General features: G+C 45.8%; 1 protein-coding gene across 1 annotated transcript in view; it reads left to right on the top strand.

Annotated features, from left to right (window-relative positions):
• Positions 1-24,165, top strand: part of FKBP9 (FKBP prolyl isomerase 9) — a 34,945-nt gene that overhangs the window by 10,037 nt on the left and 743 nt on the right. Inside the window, exons 4-9 of the mRNA XM_040432636.1 lie at positions 2,094-2,239; positions 4,059-4,248; positions 11,596-11,741; positions 11,939-12,125; positions 15,236-15,381; positions 22,252-22,415. Coding sequence (XP_040288570.1) covers positions 2,094-2,239; positions 4,059-4,248; positions 11,596-11,741; positions 11,939-12,125; positions 15,236-15,381; positions 22,252-22,415 — 979 coding nt within the window. The remainder of the gene's footprint in view (positions 1-2,093; positions 2,240-4,058; positions 4,249-11,595; positions 11,742-11,938; positions 12,126-15,235; positions 15,382-22,251; positions 22,416-24,165) is intronic.

Genomic DNA, 24,165 nt, shown 5'->3' with positions numbered 1-24,165 from the left:
TGAAGATGAGTCTTTCATTAATTCATATACAGGAGGCGGGAGCTGGCTGCAGAATCACATAGCCGGCTCCCGACCTCTATGAACGGCAGCTGCGGTCCGCGGTAGTTAACCCCTTAGGTGCCGCGGATCGCAGCTACCGCTCATAGAGGTCGGGAGCCGGCTATGTGATTCTGCAGCCAGCTCCCGCCTCCTGTATATGAATGAGAGACTTATCTTCATTGGTGGCGCAGTGCGCCCCCCCCCCCCCCCAAGCCCCCTAGTATTAATCATTGGTGGCGCAGTGCGCCCCCCACCCCCCTCCCAATAGTAAAAACGTTGGTGGCGCAGTGCGCCCCCCCACCCAAGCCCACCCCCCCAGTATTAATCATTGGTGGCAGTGGCCACAGGATCCCCTCTCCCCTGCTCCTCCGATCGGAGCCCCAGCTGTGTAATCCTGGGGCTCCGATCGGTTTCCATGGCAGCCAGGACGCTATTAAAGCCCTGGCTGCCATGGTAAGCTCCATGCTGCTGTGTGCACAAAGCATCCTATTCACCCTGATAGAGCTCTATCAGGGGGAATAGGACAAGGGTTCTAGTCCCTAAGGGGGCTAAAAGTTAGTAAAAAAAAATATTAAGTATAAATGAAAAAGATTTTAAAAAATAAATAAATAATAATACACGTTAACAATAAACATATTAATTTTCATCAGATTTGTGTAGGAAAAAAAAAATTTTTCTCAAAAATAAAAATACCCAGAATATCGGTATAAATTATCGGCTATCGGCCTGAAAGTTGACAAATTATCGGTATCGGTATCAGCCCTAAAAAATCAATATCGGTCGATCCCTAGTGACGTCAGATCACATGCTCAAATCACATGGTGATGGACCATGTGATTGGAGCATGTGATCTGACGTCACCAAAGGTCCTTTAGCCCACAGCTCATCATTAAAGAAGTAAAGAAGAGACCGGGAACTACGCGAACAAGAGGAGAAGGTGAGTTAATTTATTTATTTATTTATTTATTTTCCTCAATTGATCACCTACTAAGCATTCTGTATTCAGAATGCTATTATTTTCCCTTATAACCATGTTATAAGGGAAAATAATAACATCTACACAACACCTAACCCAAACCCGAACTTCTGTGAAGAAGTTCGGGTTTGGGTACCAAACATGCGTGATTTTTCTCACGCGAGTGCAAAACGCATTACAATGTTTTGCACTCGCGCGGAAATATCGCGGGTGTTCCCGCAACGCACACGCACATTTTCCCGCAACGCCCGTGTGAAAGAGGCCTTAAGGGTTACATAGCATCATAAATCAATATAAAGCTATGTGCCCTCTTCAGTGCTGAGAGGTCAGGCCGGGAGCAGCACTGCAGACTCGCAGCGTGACAAACGCTCTTCTGCAAGGGCCTTATGGTACCTTATTTTTGTCCGCAATCTTTATTGGAATGTTATTTGAACTGTTGTGAGTTGTCATGGTTCTTTGGCATTCTGCTTAACTTCAAATAGTGATACATGTGGTAAAATATGGTAAACATATACCACAAGCAGCTGATCAACTGTGTCGCCAATGCAGTCAACAGCTGAAGGCGGGTTGTCGACCGTACATACAACAGGTACTCTCATCACAATTTGGAAAGTGCCAGGTCTGTCTCAGGAACATATTTCCCCATTGACTCCTATTGGAAAATGAGATGCTGCGGTTTCTAACTGCAACACGACCGCAACACGACCACGCCGTGTGGTCGTACCCTAAGCCAGCATTTCTGCCTTCTCTTCTGTGTGTCCGTCTGACTCTGAGACTGACCATGCAAATTACGCAAAATGCGTCATTTGTAAGGACATAATCCAGACATAACTATAACTTTTCTTAAATTTTGTATTTACACGTGATTACTGAAGACTGCTTTGCGTGAAATCACCCCGTATTGATATGGATATACAATCAGCATCCACGTGTAAATACAAAGAAATGTAATGTTTTACTTGTTCTGCATCCTAATTGTATCCTTTTACCAGTCTAGAACAACTGTCCTTTCTTACTTCTCCATGGGGGAAGGAAGTAACAGCACTACAGCAATAAATTGTATACTCTTCCTTTCAAGTCACAATCGCATGAAAAGCTACGACACCTATGTGGGAATTGGCTGGCTCATCCCTGGGATGGATACTGGACTGCTTGGAATGTGTGTGGGCGAAAAACGTATAATCACAGTCCCCCCTTTTCTCGCATATGGAGAAGATGGTGATGGTAAGATGACATTGTGACTCTAATTACACTGACACAGTTCTATAATTTCTGTACTGTACACTACCTTATATACTTATATGTAGGTTTAAATGAGGGAATTGTATAAAATTCTGTAGGCGTGTGTTGGTACAGGAACAGTGTATTAATGCAGATTCAAAAAAATGAACCAATTTTTCACACTGAAACTGAGCCTATCGGAGAATCTTGTATTATAAAATAGGTTCCATGTTTTCTACTTATTAAAATGTAACTTTATGTGGCGTGATTTCAAGAAATCTCACCCATACCCTGTGTGAAAGATGCACAGGATAAATTGCCCTGCGGTGTGGATTTGAAATCCTCAGCTGTCAATTTGTGCTGCACATTTCCGCTGCGTTTTTTATCCTTTGCAAAAATCTGCGACAAATCCACATGTAACACATTTGGGTTTTGCAGCAAATTTGTTGAGGATTTTGCCATGGAAACACAGTAAGGTCTGCAGCGGAAATTTCTCAGCTTCCTTCACACTGTTTTTTTGTGCAGTTTCTTTTTGGCTTCTGAAAACGCCATGAATTTCAGACATTTTTAATTGCGTTTTTTTAAACTGTTTTTGTGGCATTTTTTAAATTCATACATATAAAGAAGGAAGCCTATGAGAAAACACCACAAAAAATACCATAACTAGACAATACTTCGTTTTAAAAAAAATAGCCAAAGGCTCAAAAATACACCAAAAGACCAGAAAAACACCACAGACAAAAAAAAGTGTTTTATATCGTATTATTAACTTTCAGCGAACAGCTAACTGCAGTAATTTTTGTGAGAAAAAAACGCATGACAAAACGCCAGGAAAAATGCAACATTTCTCTTAAACACTATATGGTAAACCACCCTTTTTGGAAAAGTAAGCTGAGCCAGATAGCTACAACTCTCACCCACTGTATACCCTAATGATCTCAGACCACTGCTAAAAATGCTTTTCAGCTACAGTGATCTGAAATCCTTAGGGCATGGCTTGACAGACTGAGTGAGAGACAGTGGCGTAGCTTCAATGGAGGCAGACAACACAACTGCTATGGGGCCTGGGGGAAGGCCGCCCCAGCACTGAATTTCCTCTCTTCCCAACATGAATGCCGCTGTCACTGGAGAGAACTCAGTGCAGAGATTATTATAGTAACTACATAAATTCCTATGCCTCAGCTCCCCCTAGTGGTGGCTGCAGGCAGCCAGTTTTGTGCTGTACTGTACTATGTGAAGGGAAGCAGTGATTTGGAGCTGTATGTGTGGGGAGAAATTTATCAGTGTATTTATGGCAGGTGTCTGGTGTACATACATTGAGCGCAATATTTATAAAGCTCCTGTTCCCTTTTTTCAGAAATCTGCATTCTGCATTGCCTGGGAGTGATTGATGCATGCAGACTGGGACACTGGGTGGGGTAGGGGGGACCATACCAAATATTGTGAGATTTGTGTACAGCCCTGGTGAAAGGTACAGTTTGTTTCGTTGATGGACGGAATCAGAGATTCCTTCATCAGTGATGGTAGGTTCTATAGTTGACAGCTGAAATGATCGAGCGCAGGAAATGGTTGGACCTGCAGCGATCAGTGGATTGCTGGACCACGTTCAATGTACTATGAGGCTGTTTTCAAGAGAAAACCATTTCATGTAATATGCAGTGCTTAAATCAACACTTTTCCAGTAGTCCTATGGATTCTCCTGAATTACATAATACCTGCATACTCATTTCAGTACGGTGTAAAGTTGTATTTTTATGCTACAACGGTATACTCCTCTGTAACAACGTGTTGTGTAAACCATATATATTCTATGCCATTACAGGTAAAGATATTCCCTCTCAGGCAAGTCTTGTCTTCGACGTAGTCTTACTGGACTTGCACAACCCAAAAGATGGAATCACTGTAGAAGTCCAGTACATCCCAGAAGACTGTGAGAGGAAAACTCAGGCTGGTGACTACGTCCGGTACCATTACAATGGCACACTGCTGGATGGCACATTCTTCGACTCCAGGTTTACAGATGCTCCTTTCTTTTGACGTAGTAACAGCTACACACTGTAGTAATAAAAAAAAAAAATTCTCGTTCATTCCATTGGGGGACACAGACCATGGGTATAGCTTAGAGATATTACTAGGAGGGACACTATGCAAAAAAAAAAGCTCCTCCTCCTCGGGCTATACCCCCAGGCACCTCCAGGAGAACTTCAGTCTTTGCTTAGTGTCCGTTCAAGGAGGTTGACGCTTATTCTTCTCCTGTTTGTTATTTTCTGTTTTCAGATGGGGACGCAGGTCAGCATTGCGCTTTCCTGGCCCCTGTGGAGTGTCTGCCACGGTCTTCTGAAGGTTCCTGGCTACCTCCCATTCCCCCACAGAAGAAAAGTGGATCCAGGCTCGACATGTAAGCTCTGGCATCCCACCAGCTGCTGGGACACCTGCTGCCTACCCTCCACCAGAGCACTGCCCTCCTTTGGAGTCAGATGTCTGAAGAGGTGAATCCCTGCTGGTCTGGACATCGAGGGAGCATGCTGAGCAGATAAGTATTGCCTGCTTCAATCTCCCTCCTCTCTCTCCCCCCTCCCCCCTCTCTTCATGTCGTCTGTCTGGCGCTCTGAGGCCGCCTGGGTGAGCTAGAAAAGGACCTGCTGAGGGCATTTTTTTACTATGGGAGGAGGCCTTCTGGGTAGGGCTGGTGATTCCTGCCTACGGATATGCCTTTCCTACCTGCCTACAGCGCAACGGCAACTTGATTTCGGCAGATGGTGTATTCTATTCACTTAGACTGCGGCCGCTACGCTCTCTGCAGCTCCCCGCCGGACCGCTCCTTCATATATTAACCCCCGCTGCGCCGTACCAGGCGAAAGGGTGTATTTTAAATCGCGCGCGCGCTTATTTCGCGCCGCTATGACGCGTTCTAGGGGGCGGAGCTTCGGCGTCCCGCTCTCTCTCTCCTTACACCGGAGACTCTGCTGGATTGCGGCCGTGCAGCTCCTCAGTTCTCGGTGACCGGAGACTTCTGCTGTTGCCTGGGTGGTAGGAATTGCAGCAACCTGGTAGGAAATCTTTTTTGGAATACCATCATGACTAAACCTGGGGCCCCCTAAGCCTTCCAAGGCTTCCTCTCAGGCTCCACTGGAGTCATGTAAGATATGCCTTAGGCCTTTTTCTGTCACTGGTTCCTGTGACTCATGCCCTGCTCCTGGACAGGATCAGCCTCCTTCTCTTGCTCAGCCCGGTCCTCCCTCTGCCCCTGCGGAACCAGCGGTACCCGCCTGGGCCTCCGCCATGTCTAATGCGGCAGCTGATCTGGCCTTAGTTGCATAGGCAGCCATGTCCTTCATGGAGCGCATGGCGGCTACTACTCCAGTGGCATCCACCACTCCATCCCCTCTCAGTGACTCTCACAGAGGGCGTCTGACTTCTAAAAGGCAGCGTGAGCGGCAGCATTCCTCCTCGGATGACTCCGCTTCTCCCCCTCGCCTTGAGGCATGCCCGGTTGACTCTCCCCCTCGCAGGGAGCGCAAATCCGATGGGGAATTGTCCGGATCGGACGAAGTCACGGAGCGGGAACCCCTGCCTAAGCTTTCCACCATGGTAACCGAGTTGGTGGCAGCTGTCCGTGACACTTTTAATATACAAGGGGATTCTCCTCCCTCCACTAGTCGGGAGTTCTCCCTTTTTCCACCCAAGAAACAGGAGTCCGCCGTGTTCCCTATTCATGAGGAATTCACTGCGGTCCTATCAAAAGCTTGGGATCGACCTAATCAAAAATTTTCAGCCACCAAGCGTATGGATACGCTTTATCCTTTTCCAGCTGACACAGTGGAAAAGTGGACTTCTTCCCCTAAGGTAGATCCTCCGGTGGCCAGGTTAGCCAAGAACACGGCTCTTCCCGTCCTAGACGGTTCCTCTCTGCAGGATGCGGTGGACAGACGTTTGGATTCACTTTCCAAGTCCATCTTCTCACTGGCGGGCGCTTCCCTGCAAACCGGCCTTTGCGTCGGCTTGGGTCGCCAGAGCCCTTACGACGTGGTTGCAGCGCCACCACCAGGATCTGTCAGAGCAGGACGCCTCTGCAGATACTCTGGATTTTATCATCCAGATGTCTCAAGCTTCTAAATATCTCTGTGAGGCTTCAATGGACATCGGCTCCCTCTTTGCCCGTATTTCGGCCCTCTCTGTCATTCAGCGCAGGGAGGTCTGGCTGAAGGTGTGGGATGCTGATGCCTCATCCAAGCGTTCCCTTGCTAACCTTCCCTTTGAAGGGTCTAGGCTCTTTGGGGCTCAACTAGATGAATTCATTTCTGCCGCAACTGGGGGCAAGAGCACTCATCTACCCCAGCCCAGGACCAAGCGTCCCTTTCGGTCTCGGCCTTCAGGTTTCCGGGGCCAGTCCTTTCGTCGCTTCTCCACTGCCAGGACGCCGTCGTCCTCATCAGCAGGGGGATCCCAGGACTCCCGCAAGAAGCCCTTCTTCAAGCCCCAGCCCTCTTGGCGGCCTCGGGCGCAGTCAGCCCGTCCTCCTGCTCCCAAGCAACTCTCCGCATGAAGGGGTGCCCCCATCCCTCGTGGTGGGGGGCCGTCTGCTCTCCTTTCAACAGGTCTGGAGGGCTCACGTTCAGGACGCCTGGGCTCTGGAAGTGGTGACGTCCGGCTACAAGTTGGAGTTCGCGTCCAGCCCGCCGGAACGTTTTTTCCCTTCTCGCGTTCCGGGGGATCCAGCCAGGGCCTCGGACCTCTTTTTTGCGGTCTCCTCTCTTCTGGACCGTGGTGTCATTTCCCCCGTTCCCCCAGAAGAGCAAGGGACAGGTTTTTACTCAAACCTGTTCGTTGTTCCAAAGAAGGAGGGGTCAGTGCGTCTGTGGACATTCAAGACGCCTACTTGCACGTCCCTATTGCAGAGTCCCACCATCGCTTTCTGCGCTTTGCCATAGGGGGGCATCATTACCAGTTCGTCGCCCTACCTTTTGGGTTGGCGACCGCCCCTCGAGTTTTTACAAAGATTCTGGCGCCTCTCATGGCGCTTCTTCGCACAAGGGGCATCTCTTTGTTACCATACCTAGACGACATCTTGATAAAAGCTCCGTCTCTTCCACAGGCCGAGGACAGCGTCCGAATCACGGTTCAATCCCTGGAACGGTTCGGATGGCTGATCAATCTCCCCAAGTCCTCTCTGCACCCCTCCCAGAGACTCTCGTTCCTGGGGATGATCTTGGACACCTCGATTTCTCGGGTGTTTCTTCCAGATTCCAAGGCTTCCCAGATTCGTCTGGCAGTGGTGCTCCTTCTACGCTCTCCACGTCCCACCATTCGGGAGTGCATGCGGGTGCTGGGCCTTATGGTCTCCTCTTTCAAGGCGATTCCGTACGCCCAATTTCACACTCGTCCGCTACAACAGATGATCCTTGCCCTCTGGAACAAGAACCCTCGGGGTCTAGACACTCCTGTTCGTCTGTCCCGGCAAGTTCGAGCGTCTCTCCCTTGGTGGCAGTCTTCCCTGAACCTATCGTCAGGAAAGTCCTTCCTTCCGTTCTCCTGGACGATAGTCACCACCGACGCCAGCCTCATCGGTTGGGGAGGTGTTCTCCGGAACCTCACAGTTCAGGGTGTCTGGTCGACGGAGGAATCCCGTCTTCCGATAAACGTTTTGGAATTAAGGGCGATTTTCCACTCCCTCTCCCATTGGACTCCTCTCCTTGCGACTCGTCCGGTGCGGGTTCAGTCGGACAATGCCACGGCTGTGGCTTATGGGGCCGTCCGGACGTAGATTTGATGGCTTCCCGGCTCAACCACAAGGTGCCGGTGTATCTAGCCCGCGCTCGAGACCCACGGGCGGGCGGGGTGGACGCGCTGGTATCTCCATGGCAGCGGTTCAGCCTCCTTTACGTCTTCCCTCCGATTCCTCTGTTGCCGAAGGTGCTGCGCAAGATCGAGGCGGAGGGGATACCAACCATTCTCGTCGCTCCGGATTGGCCTCGCCGCGCCTGGTTCTCCAGCGTCGCTCGTATGTTGGCGGACGTTCCGTGGCCTCTGCCCGACAGAGAGGATCTCCTGTCTCAGGGGCCGCTCTTCCACCAGAATTCACGGCAGCTGCGTTTAACGGCGTGGCTGTTGAGACCACCATCCTGAGGAAGAGAGGCTTCTCTGATGCGGTGGTGAGAACCATAATCAGGGCTCGGAAGCCGGCTTCTTCACGAATCTATTATCGCACCTGGAAGGCCTTCCTGTTTTTTTGTGAGAAATCAGGCTACCCGCCCCTACGTTTCTCTGTCCCAGTGGTGCTGTCCTTTCTCCAGTCCGGCCTCGACATGGGTCTGTCGCTCAGTTCTTTGAAGGGTCAGGTTTCTGCTTTGGCTATCTTTTTTCAGAGGTCCATTGCCTTTTTGGGACCTGTAAAAACCTTCCTGCAGGGGGTGGCGCATTCTGTTCCCCCGTATGTGCCTCCCTTGCCCCCCTGGGATCTCAACTTGGTTCTGCGCGCCCTTCAGGCGGCGCCTTTTGAACCTCTGAGGGAGGTCTCTCTGGTTTTACTCACCTGGAAGGTAGTTTTTTTGGTGGCCATAACCTCCATCAGGCGAGTTTCGGAGCTGGCCGCACTTTCCTGCCGGGAACCTTTTCTGGTCTTTCACCAGGATAAGGTGGTGCTCAGACCGGTGCCTTCTTTTTTGCCCAAGGTGGTTTCTCCCTTCCACCTTAACGAGGATCTTGTCCTGCCCTCTTTTTGTCCTTCTCCGGCGAACCCCAAGGAATGCGCTCTCCACTCCCTGGACGTCGTCAGGGCTCTGAAGGTGTACCTGGGGGCTACCGCTTCCTTCCGGCGTTCAGACTCTCTCTTTGTGATTCCTGAAGGGTCCCGTAAGGGCCTGGCGGCTTCCAAGGTCACCGTGGCGCGGTGGATCCGTTCCGCTATTGCTGCGGCATATCGCGCTCGTGGCCATGTTCCGCCGTCGCGGATTACCGCTCACTCCACAAGGGCAGTGGGAGCTTCCTGGGCTAGACGCAATCGCGCATCCGTTTCCCAGTTGTGTAAGGCGGCCACTTGGTCGTCCTTACATACTTTCACAAGGTTTTATCAGTTACACTCTCTGGCCTCGGCTGATGCTGTTCTTGGGCGCAGGGTATTGCAGGCTGTGGTTCCGGTTTGACTGCTGGACGTTTATTCCTGGCGGTGTTGGATTTGTTCTTTTTTCCCACCCCATGGACTGCTTTGGGACGTCCCATGGTCTGTGTCCCCCAATGGAATGAACGAGAAAAGGAGATTTTTGTGAAACTCACCTGTAAAATCTTTTTCTCGTAATTTCCATTGGGGGACACAGCTCCCGCCCCTTTTTTGGTTTACGCCTTATGGTGTGCTGTGTGATGGTTTCCATAGTGTTTTATTTCCGTTCTCCTTCTCCTACTGCTTTTGCAACGACTGAAGTTCTCCTGGAGGTGCCTGGGGGTATAGCCCGAGGAGGAGCTTCTTTTTTTGCATAGTGTCCCTCCTAGTAATATCTCTAAGCTATACCCATGGTCTGTGTCCCCCAATGGAAATTACGAGAAAAAGATTTTACAGGTGAGTTTCACAAAAATCTCCTTATCAGCAAAATTATTATAATTTTGCAATAAAACACAAAAATACATTTTAAACGGATTGTCTGAGGTTAGAAAGAGAACAATCTAAGTGTCAATCAACCCCATTGGCTTTGTCAGAGATCCCTACATGATACTGTATCTGAACTGTAGCAAACATGACTATCACATGTGATTTTAATACACTTATATGAAGTTCTTTAGACTAGATGTGAGGATCTGGATCCTATGATAACCAGAGAAAGGAAACTACCAGTAGGTATGATTTCACTTGTAGCACCCTTTTTCCCAGGAGCTTTGGCTTGGTCATGGTACTTAGCTGGCCCAGGGCTTTGACACTTCTAGCATGCGTGGTGATTGATTCTATAGATAACGTCAGTGGTTGGGGAACCAGACAATGAGGAAAGTAGGAGACATGCTTGCTAGGAGTACCTGCGTCAAAGGTCTAATAGAATATTCCAGGAATCTTACATAGCAGGGCTTGATAACAGTGGTGTTGGTGTAGCGGAGCTGGGTACACGGTACAAAAGAGTAATCAGTCAAACCAGGGCTCAGCACTGGCGATGTAGCATAGGCAAGTATGCAGCACAGAAGCAATAGGCAGGAGAGCAGTCAGACATTGTGAGGCACGGTAATGGTGATGTAGTAGAGTGGAGTATGCCGTACAGGGTATATTCCAGTAGTGTAGTTAGGTTGCACGGAAGCCACAGTAGTAGATTCTAGTATGTTTAGGGATAGCTATCAAAAGGACAACCAGAGTTAGGGGAACATACTGTAACACAGTGTGGAGATGATTCAATAAAGCTCCTGGTGCTCCGAATGGTGGGGCAGCTGTGCACTTTGTACATGTGCCTCCAAGAAACTCATTGCAGCAGTGGCCAAGGGGGAAAGAAGGCATTAGATTGCGGTGAGATGAGTACATTACACTGGCGACATACAAGTATCATTCAGACAACACGGACGGAGTAACATTGGTGCCTAAGGTGTATTGTGTTGCAGGACAGTTGGTCCCTCAAGTTACAATATTAATTGGTTCCAGGATGACCATCGTATGTTGAAACCATTGCAAGTTGAGTATTTGATTCCAAATCCTCCAAATTCCATCCAAGGTAATAGAAAATGACAATTTAAGAAAATAACTAAGACAGATAAAACAAGTCCTTACATATAACAGTAAGGAATAGCTAGCAACTAATACAGATATTTTACCAGAGAAGTGGACTGAATTGGTTGGAGTCTGGGGCATTGTCTGAGTCTGGTTTCAACTTACGATGGGTCAGAAAAGACCATTGTATGTTGAAAATATTGTATCTTGAGGGATCACTGTACTGCATGCTCATCTAACTATAGACTATCCTAAATTAAGAAAAGTTGTTCCTCCTCCAGGACTATTACAAGCCTTTAATGTGGCTTAAAGGGGTTGTCCAGCCATTTTTGAAGAGATGGTCTATCCTCAGGGAAGGCTGGCACTCTACACCCCCACCAATCAGCTGTTTGGAGTGCTGTAGTAGTGAGCTGCCTCCACTACCATGTTGCCTCCACTACCATCTGATCTGCGGGTGTGTGGAGGTACCGGAACCCCGCCGATCAGCTAGTGATAGCCTATTCTGAGTAGAGGCCAACGCTAACAATCCTGGAGAACCCCCTTTAAGCCATGCTGAAGTTCAGGTTATGTCCAAGTAACACTGGAATCCAGTTCATCAACTCGTAAGATTTTATACTTTGCTTATGTTCCTGGGAGATGATCATCATTACAACTTTTTGTATTTATGATTTGTCTCTCACCCTAGTTACTCTCGAAACCACACTTATAACACATACATTGGGAAAGGTTATGTGATCACTGGTATGGATGAAGGTTTGCTGGGTGTTTGCAATGGAGAGAAGAGGCGAATCACAATCCCACCACATCTCGCTTATGGTGAAGAAGGAACAGGTAGGCATCTACTGTTTCTATTGAAATGACAGGCAGCCTGGCGTATAGTCCAGCTCAGAGACTGTTTCCAGAAAAAACTATAACTGCTATTATCATATAGTTTTTGTCACAAATCGCAGATGTTGACAAATGACCTAATACTGACAATGATTGATTCCCCATTACACAATGATGACTTCTTGCTTTGACTTCCTAAGGAAAAATCCCAGGTTCTGCAGTGTTGGTTTTTGACATCCACATGATCGATTTCCACAACACGGATGATTCTGTGAGCATTGTATCATATTATAAGCCAGAAAACTGCACTGTCCTGAGCAAGAAGGGGGACTACTTAAAGTATCACTATAATGCAACACTTATGGATGGCACCATGCTGGATTCAACGTAAGTATGGACGTAACTACAATAAAAATGCATATTATAATTAATGGGGGTTTCGTGTTCTAGTGATTGGTGGGGGTGATCAGACATGTATCACTTATCTTGTGGATAGATGACAGTTGTGGGATAACCTCTAACCTACCCTCCTGTAAAATAATATATATGTGGCTGCAGCAGTAAGATCACAGAAGTTGGGTACTCTTTTATATAATGGGTTTTAAAGGTATTAACTAAAAATACAAATATTGGTAGTACTGAATACTATGAAGTCTTAGGCTGCTTTAACATCTGTGTTTTCCCTTTCCGCTATTGAGATCCAGCATAGGATCTCAATGCCGGGGGGAAATGGTTGACAAAACTGAGCTGAATGGAACGGAGTGCACCAGAATGCATTCTGTTCCGTTTGGTTGCGTTCCCATGTCGGACAGAAAACCGCTGAAAGCAGCGTTTTTCTGTCTGGCATGGGCTGAGGAGCTAGACGGATCCGGCATGATGCACAATGTAAGTCAATAGTGTCGGATCCTTTTTCTCAGACATAAAAGAAAACGTCATGGCTATTTTAAAGATAATACAACCGGATGCGTTCTTAACAGATTCTGCCGGTTGCATTATCTTGACTGAAGCGTTTTTGCCATGACGGATGCAGCAAAAACGCAGATGTGAAAGTTGCTTTAGCTGTTATCTTTTTGGTGTCTATATCCGCATAGCACAGTGACCCATTCATTTCTAAGGGACCATGCACACATGCATGTTTCTTACAGATCCATGTGGCCGTTTTGCAAATGATATTTGTCAACAGGAATTGGCTTTTCTAGTGATACAAGTAAGAAAAGTATTGAATCCAGACACAGCCTAAAGGGGTTAAGTATGGATGACCCTGTTTTCAGGAAAGGTCATCAATATCTTGTCAGCAGGAGTCAGACTCCCAGCACCTCCACGACCAGCTGTTTGAGGGAGCCACGGACCATGCCGCAGCAGGCACATATCTATGTATTCTATAGCGGCTGTACTTGTCCCATTTACCGTTCATCCTGAGGGAAGGCTGAAAACGCCTTTAAGCAACATGGCATATTTTTTTTTTTTATGAATGTCAAAAAGCCATAAGACTTCACACTTTTTATATGCAGTCATGCACACTCTATTTCCTATAGGAACATTTCCTAAAATTGGTCACTGAAAAACATTGTCATCCAAGTAATTTTAGGAAAAATGTTCTGGTTTTCTGGTATCATTTGGTAACTAAAAGGAACCATGTTCACATCATATTAAACCCTACGTTTAGCGTACACGTTGGGAAAAGCTTCTGGCCCTAAATGTGTCCACATAGGAGTCCATTCACTTGACAGAAATACATTTTTACTGCTTAGAAATGTGTAGTTAGCTACTGTTTTCTACACAGAGGAATCCTGCAAAAAGACATATATTGCTGAGTACCCTTTTTTGGTTGCACGGGAGTCTATGGGCCACATATACTATTGTGTGCCTATAGAGTGTCACATGTGGGAACCTTCCAGTGGAGGTATACATGAGGCTGGACAATGACACTTGATGCTAGTCAGACGGTCAGTAGCACGTTCACATCTGTGCAAACAGTTCATTTCCTGCCAATGCAGGAATGTTTGTCCGGTGCAGTGTGTTCTTGTCACAGTGTAACATCTGTGCGCACTGCTTTCCCATAGTGATGGTGGTGACTGTACTGTTACATTAATGATTTCTTCTTATCTTTCCGTAGCATTTTCCGACTCCCATATTCGTTAGGACAATTTCACCCAAGTGTATTCAGTCGGGGAAACACGCTCCGTGTGACAGCAGTATTTCCCAGGCTGACCAGAACTCACGGCATTATAATGATTTATAATGCTGTGGGTTCCTGCCCAACCTGAGATCTACTGAACTGTGCTCTCATTATGCCATGAGTACAATTCAGTACACCCACGGTCATTATAATGCTGTGAGTTCATGTCACAGAACCAGTATTCAGCCCGGGAAATACTGCTGTCACACGGAGCGTGTTTCCCCGACTGAATACGCTCGTGTGAAATTACTCTCAGGGTACGGCCACATGGTCAGGGTTCTGCATGCAGTTTTGGAAGCCAAAATCAGGATTGGATCATGAAAGGAGAGAAAGTATAAAGGAGAGATACAACTTCTCTTTTTTGAATTGACTCCTGGTTTCGGCTTCCCTTACCCTCACAGTTAGGGGATATTCACATGCAGCAGATTTGTTGCCGAAATTTCTGTGACTGAAAATCTATTCCATTCATCTGAATGGGATTATTTTGGTGACAACCACATAGATTTCTGCAAGCTCCATTGAGATGAATAGAAAAGTCTGAGAAATTTCTGCAACAAAGATGCAGCGTGTGAATATTCCTTTGGTCTATGGACATATTGCTTATATTGATCTGACAGAATGCAGATTGGCAATAGACTGGAGCTGCAGGTGTGAACACAATTCTCCACACAGTACAGTCCGCAAGGCTTTGGCTCCTGGTATCAGCACTTTTAGTGCTTGTTTACACCTGCATATGAAAAGACGGATGAAATACGGATGCGCAATTTCTTCCATTCTTGTCTCTGTAGTGTAATACTTTTTGTTCTGCATTGCATTGTAGAAATATGGATTATAAATTACGCACGTGAAGTTGCATTTTTAAATGCTGTATCCACAAAGATCTGTTGTAGCGTGCATAAGAAAAAAACTATGTAAATGTATTTTCATTTTTTTATGTAATAAAAAGGCTTTGATACTGTGTGAATGAGCCATAAGGCTATGTTTCCTGGTTTAACCCATTACATGACACCATCACAGTAAAAGGGTTGTAATTTTTTAAATTATGACCAATCCACAGGATTGGTGACAAGTGTCTGATCACTGTGCGTCCACTGCTGAACATGAAAACGGGGTCCTGTGTGCCTTCGTATAAATGGAGTGAAGGTGGAACACGTGGGCTGCCACTCCCTTCACCTCCGTGGTACTGACAGAGATAGCTGAGCTCTGCACTCTGCTTTTCTGAGGCAGTGCACATTTGGCTTCCACTTCATTGATGCTGTATTATCCAGAGATATGCTTACAGTATATACAAGTTTCTGATCCTCATGTCTTCCTTCAGCCTCCAATATGGGAAAACATACAACATTGTCCTTGGATCTGGACAGGTGATAATGGGGATGGACATAGGACTGCAGGACATGTGTGTCGGAGAGAAACGCACAGTCGTTATTCCTCCGCATTTTGGTTATGGAGAAGCCGGAGTAGGTGAGTGTATTAGAAAGCATTGCAGTAAATGAAGTCTTACAACCTCACAGCCCCAAACCATTCCAATTACTACTGTATACCATTTCACTAAATATCATGAATGTATACATTTTTTGCAGTGTAGAAAGCATTTTTATTTTATTTTTTTATGTTTTGCTTACATGTTTATTTTACGCTGTATGCAATTTGTATGTGGTTCTAGATTTTCACGAGGGGCCCCAGTGTTTTTCACTGAATGAATAGCACAGTTTACATACAGCCCTCAAAAATTCTGGAAATCCAGTGGCTTCACTGAAAATTTGAGAACCTCAATGGAAAACAGACAACCTCCCCCCCATCCCCATAATATGTCAATAGGGACAGTTAAGATGTGTCGAGATCCTTTATAAAATAGATTAAGTTGAAAGAAGAAGATCGGACCAAATTAAACGGCGCTGATGCAGAAGAAAGACTCCGTGTTGAGATGTTACCATATAGGTAATCTTTTATTCAAAAGTCTACGCGTTTCAGGGGCGGACTGCCCCCTTCATCAGGACAATAAAACTTATTAGGTCCTAATAAGTTTTATTGTCCTGATGAAGGGGGCAGTCCGCCCCTGAAACGCGTAGACTTTTGAATAAAAGATTACCTATATGGTAACATCTCAACACGGAGTCTTTCTTCTGCATCAGCGCCGTTTAATTTGGTCCGATCTTCTTCTTTCAACTTAACCTGCTTTATCTCTTTGACCGTGAGCGACGGAAAAAGGGCATAGACCAAGGCAGCAGATGCAGATCCATCCCCCGCAGACTGGACGGGAATAATTCCAGCAAGGCGAAACATAGGTGTTGTGACTTTTCACAACACCACATGGTAAGCACAATCAGTGTATTTCTGTATTACTGTCTGTAAGGTTCTACACAAGAGGCGCTGCCTCTCTCTGGTTTTTTCTTTTATATATTTATAAAATAGATTGGCATACAGATGTGTCCTTCCTTACTTTTGCCCTTATCTCATCATATATGGCCCCGGATGGCCAACTTAACCACCTCAGCCCCCAGTGCTTAAACACCCTGAAAGACCAGGCCACTTTTTACACTTCTGACCTACACTACTTTCACCGTTTATTGCTCGGTCATGCAACTTACCACCCAAATGAATTTTACCTCCTTTTCTTCTCACTAATAGAGCTTTCATTTGGTGGTATTTCATTGCTGCTGACATTTTTACTTTTTTTGTTATTAATCGAAATTTAACGATTTTTTTGCAAAAAAATGACATTTTTCACTTTCAGTTGTAAAATTTTGCAAAAAAAACGACATCCATATATAAATTTTGCTCTAAATTTATTGTTCTACATGTCTTTGATTAAAAAAAAATGTTTGGGTAAAAAAAAAATGGTTTGGGTAAAAGTTATAGCGTTTACAAACTATGGTACAAAAATGTGAATTTCCGCTTTTTGAAGCAGCTCTGACTTTCTGAGCACCTGTCATGTTTCCTGAGGTTCTACAATGGCCAGACAGTACAAACACCCCACAAATGACCCCATTTCGGAAAATACACACCCTAAGGTATTCGCTGATGGGCATAGTGAGTTCATAGAACTTTTTATTTTTTGTCACAAGTTAGCGGAAAATGATGATTTTTTTCTTTTTTTTTTTTTTTCTTACAAAGTCTCATATTCCACTAACTTGTGACAAAAAATAAAAACTTCCATGAACTCACTATGCCCATCACGAAATACCTTGGGGTCTCTTCTTTCCAAAATGGGGTCACTTGTGGGGTAGTTATACTGCCCTGGCATTCTAGGGGCCCAAATGTGTGGTAAGGAGTTTGAAATCAAATTCTGTAAAAAATGACGAGTGAAATCCGAAAGGTGCTCTTTGGAATGTGGGCCCCTTTGCCCACCTAGGCTGCAAAAAAGTGTCACACATCTGGTATCTCCGTATTCAGTAGAAGTTGGGGAATGTGTTTTGGGGTGTCTTTTTACATATACCCATGCTGGGTGAGATAAATATCTTGGTCAAATGCCAACTTTGTATAAAAAAATGGGAAAAGTTATCTTTTGCCAAGATATTTCTCTCACCCAGCATGGGTATATGTAAAAAGACACCCCAAAACACATTCCCCACCTTCTCCTGAGTACGGAGATACCAGATGTGTGACACTTTTTTGCAGCCTAGATGGGCAAAGGGGCCCACATTCCAAAGAGCACCTTTCGAATTTCACTCGTCATTTTTTACAGAATTTGATTTCAAACTCCTTACCACACATTTGGGCCCCTAGAATGCCAGGGCAGTACAACTACCCCACAAGTGACCCCATTTTGGAAAGAAGAGACCCCAGGGTATTCGCTGATGGGCATAGTGAGTTCATGGAAGTTTTTATTTTTTGTCACAAGTTAGTGGAATATGAGACTTTGTATGAAAAAAAAAAAAAAAAAAAAAAATCATCATTTTCCACTAACTTGTGACAAAAAATAAAAAATTCTAGGAACTCGCCATGCCCCTCACGGAATACCTTGGGGTGTCTTCTTTCCAAAATGGGGTCACTTGTGGGGTAGTTATACTGCCCTGGCATTTTCCAGGGGCCCTAATGTGTGGTAAGTAGGTAAATGACCAGTGAAATCCGAAAGGTGCTCTTTGGAATGTGGGCCCCTTTGCCCACCTAGGCTGCAAAAAAGTGTCACACATCTGGTATCGCCGTATTCAGGAGACGTTGGGGAATGTGTTTTGGGGTGTCTTTTTACATATACCCATGCTGGGTGAGATAAATATCTTGGTCAAATGCCAACTTTGTATAAAAAAATGGGAAAAGTTGTCTTTTGCCAAGATATTTCTCTCACCCAGCATGGGTATATGTAAAATGACACCCCAAAACACATTCTCCACCTTCTCCTGAGTACGGAGATACCAGATGTGTGACACTTTTTTGCAGCCTAGGTGGGCAAAGGGGCCCATATTCCAAAGAGCACCTTTCGGATTTCACTCGTCATTTTTTACAGAATTTGATTTCAAACTCCTTACCACACATTTGGGCCCCTAGAATGCCAGGGCAGTATAACTACCCCACAAGTGACCCCATTTTGGAAAGAAGAGACCCCAGGGTATTCGCTGATGGGCATAGTGAGTTCATGGAAGTTTTTATTTTTTGTCACAAGTTAGTGGAATATGAGACTTTGTATGAAAAAAAAAAAAAAAAAAAAAAATCATCATTTTCCACTAACTTGTGACAAAAAATAAAAAATTCTAGGAACTCGCCATGCCCCTCACGGAATACCTTGGGGTGTCTTCTTTCCAAAATGGGGTCACTTGTGGGGTAGTTATACTGCCCTGGCATTTTCCAGGGGCCCTAATGTGTGGTAAGTAGGTAAATGACCAGTGAAATCCGAAAGGTGCTCTTTGGAATGTGGGCCCCTTTGCCCACCTAGGCTGCAAAAAAGTGTCACACATCTGGTATCGCCGTATTCAGGAGACGTTGGGGTGTCTTTTTACATATACCCATGCTGGGTGAGAGAAATATCTTGGCAAAAGACAACTTTTTCCATTTTTTTATACAAAGTTGGCATTTGACCAAGATATTTATCTCACCCAGCATGGGTATATGTAAAATGACACCCCAAAACACATTCCCCAACTTCTCCTGAGTACGGCGATACCAGATGTGTGACACTTTTTTGCAGCCTAGATGCGCAAAGGGGCCCAAATTCCTTTTAGGAGGGCATTTTTAGACATTTGGATACCAGACTTCTTCTCACGCTTTGGGGCCCCTAGAATGCCAGGGCAGTATAAATACCCCACATGTGACCCCATTTTGGAAAGAAGACACCCCAAGGTATTCAATGAGGGGCATGGCGAGTTCATAGAAATTTTTTTTTTTTGGCACAAGTTAGCGGAAATTGATATTTTTTATTTTTTTCTCACAAAGTCTCCCGTTCCGCTAACTTGGGACAAAAATTTCAATCTTTCATGGACTCAATATGCCCCTCACGGAATACCTGGGGGTGTCTTCTTTCCGAAATGGGGTCACATGTGGGGTATTTATACTGCCCTGGCATTCTAGGGGTCCTAAAGCGTGAGAAGAAGTCTGGAATATAAATGTCTAAAAAATTTTACGCATTTGGATTCCGTGAGGGGTATGGTGAGTTCATGTGAGATTTTATTTTTTGTCACAAGTTAGTGGAATATGTGACTTTGTAAGAAAAAAAAAAAAAATTCCGCTAACTTGGGCCAAAAAAAAGACTGAATGCAGCCTTACAGAGGGGGGGGGGGGGGGATCAATGACAGGGGGGTGATCAATGACAGGGGGGGTGATCAATGACAGGGGGGTGATCAGGGAGTCTATATGGGGTGATCACCCAACTGTCATTGATCACCCCCCTGTAAGGCTGCATTCAGACGTCCGTATGATTTTTACGGATCCGATCAGTCTATCAGTGGATCCGTAAAAATCATGCGGACATCTGAATGGAGCTTTACAGGGGGGTGATCAATGACAGAGGGGTAATCAATGACAGGGGGGTGATCAGGGAGTCTATATGGGGTGATCACCACAGTCATTGATCACTCCCCTGTAAGTCTGCATTCAGACGTCCGTATGATTTTTACGGATCCGATCAGTCTATCAGTGGATCCGTAAAAATCATGCGGACATCTGAATGGAGCTTTACAGGGGGGTGATCAATGACAGAGGGGTAATCAATGACAGGGGGGTGATCAGGGAGTCTATATGGGGTGATCACCACAGTCATTGATCACTCCCCTGTAAGGCTGCATTCAGACGTCCGTATGATTTTTACGGATCCGATCAGTCTATCAGTGGATCCGTAAAAATCATGCGGACATCTGAATGGAGCTTTACAGGGGGGTGATCAATGACAGAGGGGTAATCAATGACAGGGGGGTGATCAGGGAGTCTATATGGGGTGATCACCACAGTCATTGATCACTCCCCTGTAAGGCTGCATTCAGACGTCCGTATGATTTTTACGGATCCGATCAGTCTATCAGTGGATCCGTAAAAATCATGCGGACATCTGAATGGAGCTTTACAGGGGGGTGATCAATGACAGAGGGGTAATCAATGACAGGGGGGTGATCAGGGAGTCTATATGGGGTGATCACCACAGTCATTGATCACTCCCCTGTAAGGCTGCATTCAGACGTCCGTATGATTTTTACGGATCCGATCAGTCTATCAGTGGATCCGTAAAAATCATGCGGACATCTGAATGGAGCTTTACAGGGGGGTGATCAATGACAGGGGGGTAATCAATGACAGGGGGGTGATCAGGGAGTCTATATGGGGTGATCAGGGGTGATCAAGGGCTAATAAGGGGTTAATAAGTGACGGGGGGGGGGTGTAGTGTAGTGGTGCTTGGTGCAACATATTACTGAGCTGCCTGTGTCCTCTGGTGGTCGATCCAAACAAAGGGGACCACCAGAGGACCAGGTAGCAGGTATATTAGACGCTGTTATCAAAACAGCGTCTAATATACCTGTTAGGGGTTAAAAAAATCACATCTCCAGCCTGCCAGCGAACGATCGCCGCTGGCAGGCTGGAGATCCACTCGCTTACCTTCCGATCCTGTGAGCGCGCGCGCCTGTGTGCGCGCGTTCACAGGAAATCTCGCGTCTCGCGAGAGGACGCACCGGCGCGTCCACCCAGAACAACAGGACCGCCGCAAAGACGCAATCCTGCGTACGGCGGTCCTGAGGTGGTTAAAAAAAGAAAAAACTTAATTACTCGATATTGTGTCATGAGATGTCTATATGTGTCTGTGATTAGAAACCAGTGGGTGGGATGGGAATTGCAGCCTATGACACTGGCTGACCTGTTGCATGTGCGCTTGGCAGCTGAAAGCCTCTGTGTTGGTCCTATGTCCATATGTGTCTGCGTTGCTGAGAAAAATGATGTTTTAATATATGCAAATGAGCCTTTAGGCGCAACGGGGGCGTTGCCATTACATCTGGAGGCCCAGCTCTCTCTGCAACTGCCACACCCTCTGCACTTTGATATGGCCAAGCGTAATCACGTTTACACTGCCTGGCTCTGTCAATCAAACTGCAGAGTGCGAGGCAGTTGCTGAGAGAGTAGAGCCTCAGGGAGTAAAGGCAATGCCCCCATTGCTCCTAGACGCTCATTTGCATATATAAAAACATAATATTTCTCAGCAATACGAGCATATATGACCATGGACCAACACAGATGCCATCTGCTGCCAAGCGCACATGTAACAGGTCAGTCAGTGTAGAAATCTGCTGACAGATGCCCCTTAAAGGGGTTTTCCCGTCACTTACTATGGGGGCATATCACTACACTGAGAACGGAGCGGCGAAAGGTGGTGGAAGGTGCACTGCTCATGCTCAGCCGCCCTCCATTCATTTCTATGGGGCCGCCAAAAATAGCCGAGCACTGGCTCGGCTATTTCCGTCAGCCCCATTGAAATGAATGGGAGCGATGGCTGCGCAAGCGCTGTGCGCTCCCATTCACTTGTATGGGTAGAGCGCTTAGCTGTGGCCGGAAACCTGTAGTCCTCCGGCCACCGCTCTCCCCGCTCCGTTCTCGGTGTAGGTGGGACCCACACCTATCAGTCAATGGGGGCATATCCTAGCGATATGACCCCATTGTCTGTCATGGGAATACCCCTATAAGGGTTGTGCGAGCATGTTTTGGTATTGTATTGAAATTCTTTCATTAGAAATGTAAATTCTTAAACAAATTCAAGCAGAGGTAAGAGAGGGGGACACATCAGTAGCTGTCATAGCTCTGCTGTGGACAGACATCATCATGCTAAGATGAACCGAACCCTATCTGTTATGATTATTATATCAAATGCAATATGAAAATCGCCAATAAAAATAATGTTCTGTGTATTCCACCATATGACAGAGGGAGAAGTACCAGGAAGTGCGGTCTTGATATTTAACATTGAACTGCTGGAACTGATACCAGGCCTGCCTGACGGTTACATGTTTATATGGAATGGAGAAGTGTCTCCCAATCTCTTTGAAGAGATCGATAAAGACCAAAATGGGGAGATATTTCTACAAGAGGTACGTGTCAGATCTCATCTCCATTAGTGTGATAATTATGACAGATTATCTCATTTATGAACACAAGAAATATAGAAATGCAATAGCAAAGCACTGCATTGATACATTTCTTGTGCAAGCAGTGGCATACCATCGCTTCACCGGGTATTGTGGCTGAAATCAGACAGCAAAATCTTTATGGCTATATTAACTGGAGAACCTTGCTCAGCTTGCCTTGGTAATCTGCTCATGTAAGGGGGGGCTTATAACAAGGGGACACATACAGTGGGATGCGAAAGTTTGGGCAACCTTGTCAATCGTCATGATTTTTTTGTATAAATCGTTGGTTGTTACGATAAAAAATGTCAGTTAAATATATCATATAGGAGACACACACAGTGACATTTGAGAAGTGAAATGAAGTTTATTGGATTTACAGAAAGTGTGCTATAATTGTTTAAACAAAATTTGGCAGGTGTATAAATTTGGGCACCACAAAAAAGAAATGAAATCAATATTTAGTAGATCCTCCTTTTGCAGAAATTACAGCCTCTAAACGCTTCCTGTAGGTTCCAATGAGAGTCTGGATTCTGGTTGAAGGTATTTTGGACCATTTCTCTTTACAAAACATCTTTAGTTCATTCAGGTTTGATGGCTTCCGAGCATGGACAGCTCTCTTTAAGTCACACCACAGATTTTCAATTATATTCAGGGCTGGGGACTGAGATGGCCATTCCAGAACGCTGTACTTGTTCCTCTACATAAATGCCTTAGTGGATTTTGAGCAGTGTTTAGGGTCGTTGTCCTGTTGAAAGATCCAGCCCCGGCGCAGCTTCAGCTTTGTCACTGATTCCTGGACTTTGGTCTCCAGAATCTGCTGATACTGAGTGGAATCCATGCGTCCCTCAACTTTGACAAGATTCCCAGTCCCTGCACTGGCCACACAGCCCCACAGCATGATGGAACCACCACCATATTTTACTGTAGGTAGCAGGTGTTTTTCTTGGAATGCTGTGTTCTTTTTCCTCCATGCATAACGCCCCTTGTTATGGCCAAATAACTCAGTTTTAGTTTCATCAGTCCACAGCACCTTATTCCAAAATGAAGCTGGCTTGTCCAAATGTGCTTTAGCCCACCTCAAGCGGCACTTTTTGTGCTGTGGGCAGAGAAAAGGCTTCCTCTGCATCACTCTCGCATACAGTATCTCCTTGTGTAAAGTGTGCCGAATGGTTGAACGATGCACAGTGACTCCATCTGCAGCAAGATGATGTTGTAGGTCGTTGGTGCTGGTCTGTGGGTTGACTCTGACTGTTCTCACCATTCGTCGCTTCTGTCTATCCGAGATTTTTCTTGGTCTGCCACTTCGAGCCTTAACTTGAACTGAGCCTGTGGTCTTCCATTTCCTCAATATGTTCCAAACTGTGGAAACAGACAGCTGAAATCTCTGAGACAGCTTTCTGTATCCTTCCCCTAAACCGTGATGGAGAACAATCTTTGTCTTCAGGTCATTTGAGAGTTGTTTTGAGACCCCCATGTTGCTACTCTTCAGAGAAAATTAAGAGAGGAGGGAAACTTACAATTGACCCCCTTAAATACTCCTTCTCATAATTGGATTCACCTGTGTATGTAGGTCAGGGGTCACTGAGCTTACCAAGCCAATTTGAGTTCCAATAATTAGTTCTAAAGGTTTTGGAATCAATAAAATGACAGAAGTGCCCAAATGTATGCACCTGCCTAATTTTGTTTAAACAATTATAGCACACTTTCTGTA

Source organism: Bufo bufo, chromosome 5 (assembly GCF_905171765.1).
Source record: "Bufo bufo chromosome 5, aBufBuf1.1, whole genome shotgun sequence".
Classification (NCBI taxonomy): Eukaryota; Metazoa; Chordata; class Amphibia; order Anura; family Bufonidae; genus Bufo; species Bufo bufo.
This window is presented reverse-complemented; position numbering and strand designations above follow the sequence as displayed.